At 34.8% G+C, this 8,970-nt stretch overlaps 1 protein-coding gene across 3 annotated transcripts; it reads left to right on the top strand.

Annotated features, from left to right (window-relative positions):
* Positions 1 to 215: 215 nt before the first annotated feature.
* Positions 216 to 4,619, top strand: LOC133669108 (scarecrow-like transcription factor PAT1). 3 transcript variants are annotated; one of them, XR_009833845.1, is made up of 4 exons: positions 216 to 517; positions 2,043 to 3,883; positions 4,224 to 4,417; positions 4,516 to 4,619. XR_009833845.1 is itself a non-coding variant. In XM_062089134.1 (3 exons), exon 2 carries the CDS (start codon positions 2,234 to 2,236, stop codon positions 3,833 to 3,835), a length of 1,602 nt encoding a protein of 533 aa, XP_061945118.1. In that variant the 5' UTR covers positions 216 to 517; positions 2,043 to 2,233; the 3' UTR covers positions 3,836 to 3,883; positions 4,224 to 4,619. The 3 variants fall into 3 exon arrangements, 2 of the variants coding, with proteins under 2 accessions (XP_061945118.1, XP_061945130.1); XM_062089134.1 differs by having other exon boundaries at positions 4,224 to 4,619; XM_062089146.1 differs by having other exon boundaries at positions 2,155 to 3,883; positions 4,224 to 4,619.
* The last annotated feature ends 4,351 nt before the right edge of the window (positions 4,620 to 8,970 follow it).

Genomic DNA, 8,970 nt, shown 5'->3' on the forward strand with positions numbered 1-8,970 from the left:
AAAGAGAAAATAAATGCAGTTTCTATCGTAATTTATTTATTAATAAAACGCAGGAACTTATTAATTTATTATTAATTTCACGGATCTTCAAACTAGTTTCAACATCAGTTAAAATTAATTTTTTAAAAACATTACCTCTTATTTAGAATTCTCCGAGACTTTTATATACCAACCAACCTGGTTTCTGACCATTGCTTCGATCTTTGACTATCTACTGCTGGCCAGATTGGATTTAGAATCCAATAAAAAAGAAGGGGAAAAACAAATAGTTTTGATTATACAGAGGAAAAAATCACCAATCCAGTGGCAGAAGTGTAATTCTGAGAGATTAAAAGGTTATATGCTGTTATAAATTCTGCGCCTGTCTGGTTCTGTGGGAAGGAAACCGACAGACCATCTGCTCACACTGGCTATAACCTGTGTTTATACATAGGGCTTTTGTTGGTGGCTCAGAGAGGGAGAGAGGGAAGCAGAAGAGGAAGTCAAGCCTGTGAAAAGAAAGTGCAAATCTAAGAAGGTATGTATGCCAGCAATGAAAACCCATCAGAATTCTGATCCCTCTTAAGCTCCCCTACTATATGATATCTCAATCTTGCTGCTTCTTCTTCTTCTTCTTCTTATTTATTTATTTATGCTGAGCTGAAATTGCAGTTTAAAGTTTTTGTTTTTGAAAGTGGTTTAAAAGATGGATTTTCTTTTTTCGTTTTGCTTTGCTTTGATTTGTGTTACCCTTTTCTGCTGTCGATTAATATTCTTCCTGTCTCCTACAAAGCAATATTTATTACATGAGTTCGAATCTTTGTTATGGGAATTTTCCTACTAGCTTGCAAAGTGGGGAATTTGTTATTGATGCTAGAGTAAAGTATTTTAATTTAATTTCTTGAAAGTCATATAAATGCACCATTGGTGGTCAAAGCTGCTAGAGTTTACCAGCCCCAGTCACGATTTTGTGCTTAAATGGATTACAGTTAGTATATTCTTGGCGATCTGTACTTCTGTGTTCCACTTTCATAAGAATTGGGAACATGAAGGTGGTTTTGAAAGTATTATTCTTAAATTCGTTTTGGTTCTTCACCCCTGCAAATCTGAAATGCTTATATTCTTGCTTTGCTGGCAATACTGTACGTATTATTTTAGAACTCTTTTTTTTTTGTTTAATTGCTTGATCTGCTAGGATTTTGGTCTAAAAACTGCTCGAATAGTTTGGTGTTTGGATTTTTGTTAATAGGACTATGCATATCCCAAGAATATGTGTTAGAAATTATCTATTGCACTCAGTTATGCTATCTTTCTTGCTAAGATAGCTTTCCGATCCTGTTTTGGTATAAACAGGTTTTAACTTCTTGATGTAAATTTTTCTTTGGAATCTGTTTCACATGCAACTATTTGTGGTACAACCTTCAGAAATACTTCCAGATTGCTGAAATGATTGATGGTTTCCACCATCTCTCAGAAACTTTTGGAAAGTCAAATTCAGCTATTTATTCCTTCTAGTGTCCTCAAATTCTCTTCAAATACGGTCGGTTGGACTACTTGATAGATATATGTCATCTATGCGAGATGAGTCTACTTTGATGTTCTTAGAGGAAGATTGAGAAGAACTAGGATTTGCTTTACCATCTCCACCTGCGTTTCCTTTCCTGGGAGCAGGTTCAGGAAGGCTATCATGGCCACGATTTATTTCTTAGCATCAACTACCTTCCCTTCTTAAGAAAAGCTAATCACTACAATCAAAAGACTGTTAACTAGCAATTTGAGTCAAACAAGTATAAAGTGGTAGTTGAATAGTGGAGGATATATTCGTTTTGCCCTGTGAAAAACTGAACCTGCAAGGACTTTGTTATGGAGCTAATCATGTTTTTGGTCCACAAACAAATAACTCCACTCCTTCATGGTATGCTTCTAGTATTTGTTGCACATGTACAACTATTTGTGTAAACTTTATTTCTTCTTATCCGCCACTATGAGCACTATGATATGCGTTGCCCTTTTTTTTTTTAATCACATTTGCTATAATAGTCTTTTTTCTTAACTCTTTTCAGATTAGGCCAGTGTCTTGGTATGATATCAGTGCCTACAAGAATCTATTTGTTAGCTGAAAAATGATGATGGAATCATGCTATTCACTCTAAACAATATTTGAGATTTGTCTAGGTTTGAGAAAATTTGTATCAGAAAGGTTTCCTGGTATTGCTGTGAAGAGCTTTGTTGGCAACAAATTGGCTATTCTACAATGCAAAAATCCCAGAAGAAAACAATTTCAGATGGGTCTCGTAGGTATGGTGACCAACCTATGCAATATCAGGAGTCCTATTGTTGGCCGCCCATCCAGAATATTGATGCAGGAAGTCAAGGGACGCACCTTTCAGCTATGACTGCTGATCAATACTGTACCCTAGAATCATCCTCTGAAACTAGTGCTTACCCAGTTCACAATTCTCCATCCACAGCTAGTTTCTCGCCAAATGAAAGTGTGGTTTCACAGCCAAATTCTCAGTCATATCCTTCAGATCTGCAGGATTCCTCTGAGAATGCTTGTGGTTCACCAACAAGTGAGTCTTATGTCACCCACAAGTTAAGAGAACTTGAAACTGCTATGCTGGGGCCTGATTCAGATAATCTTGACATGTACAGCATGACTGCAATGCCTGGACCCAACCAGATTGTATCTGAGGCAGAGAAATGGAAGTTTTTGGTTGAGATGATGTCCAGAGGAGACTTGAAAGAAGCACTTTGCACTTGTGCTCTAGCCATTGCAAATGGTGATATGTTCACGGTTGAATGGTTAATGTCAGAGTTACGCCAGATGGTGTCAGTTACTGGTGAGCCTATCCAACGTTTGGGAGCTTACATGCTGGAAGGCCTTGTTGCAAGGTTGGCATCATCAGGAAGTTCTATCTACAATGCCCTGAGGTGTAAGGAGCCTGCTGGTGCTGATCTCCTTTCCTACATGCTTTTACTCTATGAAGCCTGCCCATACTTCAAGTTTGGGTATATGTCAGCAAATGGAGCAATTGCTGATGCAATGAAGGATGAAATTAGTGTCCATATAATTGATTTTCAAATTGCGCAAGGCAGCCAGTGGGTCACCTTAATCCAGGCTCTTGCAGGTCGGCCTGGAGGACCCCCACGTATTCGGATTACAGGAATTGATGATTCCACATCAGCTTATGCCCGGGGAGGAGGACTTGAGATAGTGGGGAAGAGACTGTTGAAGCTCGCTGAGTCATACAAGGTACCATTTGAGTTCCATACTGCTGGAGTTTCTGCTTCTGAAATTCAAATTGAAAATCTTGGAATTCAACCTGGGGAAGCTGTGGCAGTTAATTTTGCATTAACGCTCCACCACTTGCCAGATGAAAGTGTGGGCACTCAAAATCATCGGGACAGGTTATTGAGGTTGGTTAAATCCTTGTCTCCCAAGGTGGTAACTCTTGTTGAACAAGAATCTAATACTAATACAGTCCCTTTCTTTGCCCGTTTTGTTGAGACACTAAACTATTATCTAGCTATCTTTGAATCAATTGATGTTACATTACCAAGAGAAAACAAGGAACGAATCAGTGTTGAACAGCACTGTCTTGCTCGGGAGGTTGTTAATATTGTAGCGTGTGAGGGTGCTGAGAGAGTTGAACGCCATGAACCTCTTGGCAAGTGGAGATCTCGGTTTGAGATGGCTGGATTTACACCTTATCCACTAAGCTCTTTTGTCAATTCTACTATCAAGATTCTGCTGGAGAACTACTCTGAAAAGTATACTCTTGAAGAGAGAGATGGAGCTCTCTTTCTTGGCTGGATGAACCGACCTTTGGTTGCCTCTTGTGCATGGAGATGATACATGGATATCAGATTGACAAGTCTATTCTTCATATGGCAATTTGAGGTACAGGACCCTCTTTCATGTTGTTGTTTGTAGTTTAATAGCAAAGCAATGTTGTGATATCACGGATTAACCAGGAATAAACTTGCCCTGTTACAGTCTTTCCTAGATATTCTGTTGCTTATCTTTGATCTCATTTTTGCATTGCATATTAGCTAAGGTTGCAATACAAGAGAGTTGAGTTTTAATGAACCTATGCCAGCTACTGCTTAACTTGTGCATTGATAGTTTTCTAGTGCTTGAGTATCATGCTGTTATGCATTTGTTGTTGGCAATGTTTAGTCAAACTAAGTATGGTTTAAGTACAAGAAATGACACCTAGAATGCATTTCTGAAATCACAGACGAAAACTATGACAAAGCAGGGAAGTACAGCACATGGATTTCTTAAGATCACAGATTCTGGGTTGGAGTGCATCCCCTTCACTTCCACTGGAATCACACTGTTTGTATCCCATCAACCTTATCGATCACTGTCCCAGCAATTATCCTGCACACAGTTACAGGCTTACAGCCCTTTCCATTTTCTTTGAAAAGGGTATTATGTTATCACAAAGTTCATTGCTGCTTGTACTCAATCAAATCCTTCAGTTCTTGGTGTATTCTGTATCAAAATTAGATTGAATTATTCTGCAGATACCTACAAGCAGGATCCCTTGGAATTTTTGCTGCAACAGGCATTGTTGTGCAACAGGATATTGCTGTGCCATAGAATAGCAAAAGCTCGTTTCCATCTACAATGCTTCTTGGATGTCTCTTATGTTGCTCATGCGCATGTTTTTTTAGTCTCCCTCTATTTCTCTCAAACCTTTCCAGAATTTCTTTGGGGTTCACCTTTAGGACCCTTTTGATCATCTGTAAGATGTTCCTTGCTGGATCTAATATTTAGCTCTGTTCGGAACGCAAGGAAAATCACCATGTTGTGGGACACATCATTCTGAAGGATTTCTAGGATAGTAATAGGATCATGCATGTGAACGTAAAGGTGCACCTTGTAAGTATAGAGAAACACAAATAATCGGAGCCATAAAGAAACAGTCAAATCGCAAGACCCCACACAGAGGCCATACATGATCACGTGTGATCACACCGCAAAAGGAGACCAATTGTGTTCCCCTGAGTAGCTAGCTAGCAGCCTAGCACACAAGTGCAGCCTTTTCATTGCTCTGTCTCCCTTACCCTCTTTTCTTGGTTTTGAAATATTAGCAGTCGTCTTTATAGAGTCAACTAACAAAGAAGGAAAGAGAGTGAAGCCACGTAATTTTCTCCCTCCATTATTAAAAGTGTGTCAACTGGTTTGTATGTAAAACGTGTTATTTATTCAAAGGAAATCAGATTGACCGCACGAAGGATATAATTAAAATTAAAATCACATTAATTTTTTTTTTTAAAAAAACTATTAGGTATGGATAGTTTTTACTGGAATCCAGAGTGATTGCTTTTTTTTTCTTCTATTATCGTTTTGGTATTTGAGCTTTTTTCTCTTTGAATTTGAGCCTTTTGTAGTTAAACTGGTAGCCAATTGCCTTTGAATTGTTAAACAAGAGCCAATTTGAAAGAAAGGAAGAACAAGGTGAAAAAAACAGGTACAATGGGTGGTTGTTTTGAAAGTGCCGTGAGAAGTTCATTTTGGTTCTTTTATTTTTGAATATCTAAAGTTTTAGTCCCTATAGCTTTTGAAAATTCAATTTAGTCCAAAACTTTATTTATCTTAATTTTTTTAAAAAAATTAAGAGGTCATGATTGCGGGAATGACCTCTTACGTTTCAGACACACAAGCCTACACGAATGCTTAGCCACTTTTGTTTTATTTTTAGTATTTTTTTCTATTTTTTCTTATATCTTACATTTTGATCCATTCAAATAAATTGACAAAAAAATAACTTGATTTTATATTTTGGGATACCATCGAGGTTTCAATTTTTTTTAATAAAATCATATATATATATATAGTTTTTAATTAAATAACTTTTCTATTTAATTAAATATCATTTCAATTTTTTTGTGAAATATTATTACGTATTTTTTTATAACATTAGTTTTTCTTTTTGTTTTTTCTTCCTGCTCTCCACAGTGGCTTTAACTTATGATGAAAATAAATTCGACTCACAATACAAAAATTATTCTGCTGCAAGAAATTTGTTATTAATGGCTACACTTTGTTTTCTTGCTAAATAAAATAAAATCCATCCCGCGCGGGTGTACCAACGTGTACTAGTTAGTATCTTCCTAATTCCTATGCTTGGAAGTTGGTCAGTCACCCTCATTATGACTCTTTTTATCTTCTCGATATAGTTCTCTCTAACATCTCGGTGTCCTAAATTAATAACTAACTAGTCATCAATTGGCACGTGTTTCGCTGCACGTCTCTCTAATTTTTCGGAGACCTTGCAATCAAAATTCTTTTACGTAGGTTTCGAGTTAACTTGATTGATTTTATGGGTTTAAAATTGAGTTTTCGGGAGTTGATTTATTGGTTGATTTTAAAGGTTTCAGTTCAATTTTAATAATTAGTAAAAATATAATTTAAAATTTTAAAAAAATTAAGATAATATATTTTTTCAAAAAAATTACTGAGACAATGAAAAATCAGCTCGATTTTAGTTTCCAAGCGACTTGTGTCATGAATTCCATTGTGTTTAATAATTTTTTTTCTAAACTATTTTTTAAATTATATTCATAATTTATTTCTCAACTAATATAATATTAAATTATAAAATTGAGAAAAAACTATTAAAATAAATTAAAGGACCAACAAAAAAAAAAGCATATCCGGTTAGTGAGCGAACTTGTCAAACCTATAAATTGGATAAACCGGGTTAGCACACCAAACCTGTGAATGATTTATTGACTCTAGTAGGATTATAATTTGTTTTTAAAAAACTATTTTTTATTTAATCACATGATAACAAAAATAAACAATCACAAAATCTAATGCCAACCTAATATTGAGATGCTAAAAAAAGTAATGAAAAAAGAAGAAGTTAAACTCGTCAGTCCTTTTCTATGAAACTTTTTTTTTCTAGAATGTGAGAAAAAAATATATGAAAAAAATAGAAGAGAAAAGACACTCCGACAAACCCATTTTGGGTTCGTAATTTTTTTCTTAAAGAAAAAACATTAGAAAAACTAAGAGACAAATATAGATCAAGATATTTAATATTGTAATATGAGTAATTTACCTGATTTTTTTTAATAAATTTATTTATTAAAATCAAATTGAAATAGAGATCGACAAACACATAAGATTTATTAAAGAAAATAAAAAGAAAAATTTAATATGCAAAGCTACACATATTAAAAATATTATAGTAAATAAATATTTTTCATTCATAAAAATAAATTTAATATATATAAATATTTTTAAAAAACTACAAATGAATAATGTAAACGTCTTAAAAAATTAAACAAATCCAATATAATTAAGAACTAATCAGGATAAATAAGCAAATAAAAAAAATCATACACAAATAAAACACAAATTTTAAAATTAATTTACAAAACATATAAAAAAAGAGAAAAAAAAAGAGAGCAAAGAATGAGGCTAGGCCTAGCACTTGACCCATGAGTAAAGGGCCTGCACATGGGCCTAGTCGTGCATACCCTTTTTTTTAAGATAACTGGATGGATGCCATGTCGTTCGCCTCAATTCAATTTTTTTTAAAAAAGATTCTGATCATTGTAGTGGTTGAAAAATTAAGGTGCCTAGTTTTTGTCATCTAAAAATCGATTTTCAACCCCAAACACCTAGAAAATACCCTTAACCTTGTTCAACCCATCCTTGACCTCTAAAAGCGTAAAAATCCAGTCAAAAACCATGAATCAACCCGGAACTCAATTCTTTTCCTAACTCAGATATGTTTTTCTAGGTATTTTCAACATGCCAAAACACCTAATTTAAACTCTCTTTATCATATGTAACCATTTGAAATAAAAATCTAAAGTTTTGATGGTCAGAATCATTGAAATGATGCCCTTCTCTCTCTAGGCTAGATTTCAGCAATTCCTTCTCTCCCCTCTCACACAATAAGAACTAAAAAATGATGAATTTGAAGTGTAGTATCATAATAAATATTTGAAAAACGCAAAGGACCGGTCACCTCATAGCAAAAAAGTTACGGGGGACAAAAATATACTTCACCAATAAATTAGAACGCGCCACTTATGTTACCCGTGTATTGCACTTGAATCATCTGTCTTGCAATTTAATCCTCACCTTCAAAAAAACATGCAACTTGTCTCTAATTTGGGCTTAATTATGAAAAAAAATTTGAAAATTATAAATTTTTTTACTATTATAATCCATATAATCCATAATAAAATATAAAATAATAAACAGTAGTCTAACGAAAATAAAAACACCACGTCATTTAGCTTTATAAATAAGAATAGATAGTAGATAATCATTTGAATGCAGGTGGGAGTCCCCAGTTGATGCAATTTGTTTGGCCGTGTTATCATCCTTAGAATATGTCTATTAAATGGTTTTCACTGCTTGTTTCATGCACCTCACAGGAAAATAGAAATGAGAGACGAAAAGGAAATAACTTTATGTATCAGGTAACATGAGAAAGGGTAGCGATGTACATCTTCATGATCCTTTTAAAATTGAGACAGGCACTGCTTCACTTACTGCAAAATGTTCTTGTTTTTTTTTACAAGAAACTTGCTGAGTAGCAGTGAAGACAGATGATAACAACACATAGAGGAGTCAAAACTTACCACCGAACCGTGTTCATGTGTGGTATATCCTGGTAATTGCTTCTCCATAAGAACTTTTCCTTTGAAGAATTAATGAACTTGCTTCCCAGGTTATCCTCACCGGGATTTGTAGCTCCTTCTCTTACTATTTTTATCCTGACTGATAACCCCATCATTGGTCACAGCTATCACTACCACAAATATATGTTGTTTGCGTTATCTCTTTGTTAATCACTTCTCCAAATGCATATCTCCTTCTATGAAGGATCTTGCTGCTATCCATGTTTTCATCACACATACATCTCTTCTGTAATCGCCGAGTTTTTCTGGGTGGATAATAACATCAGTTAGCCTACTGCCACACCTCGCATTCTCATTCTAGGACATCCA

The sequence above is a fragment of the Populus nigra genome, chromosome 1 (genome assembly GCF_951802175.1).
Source record: "Populus nigra chromosome 1, ddPopNigr1.1, whole genome shotgun sequence".
Classification (NCBI taxonomy): domain Eukaryota; kingdom Viridiplantae; phylum Streptophyta; class Magnoliopsida; order Malpighiales; family Salicaceae; genus Populus; species Populus nigra.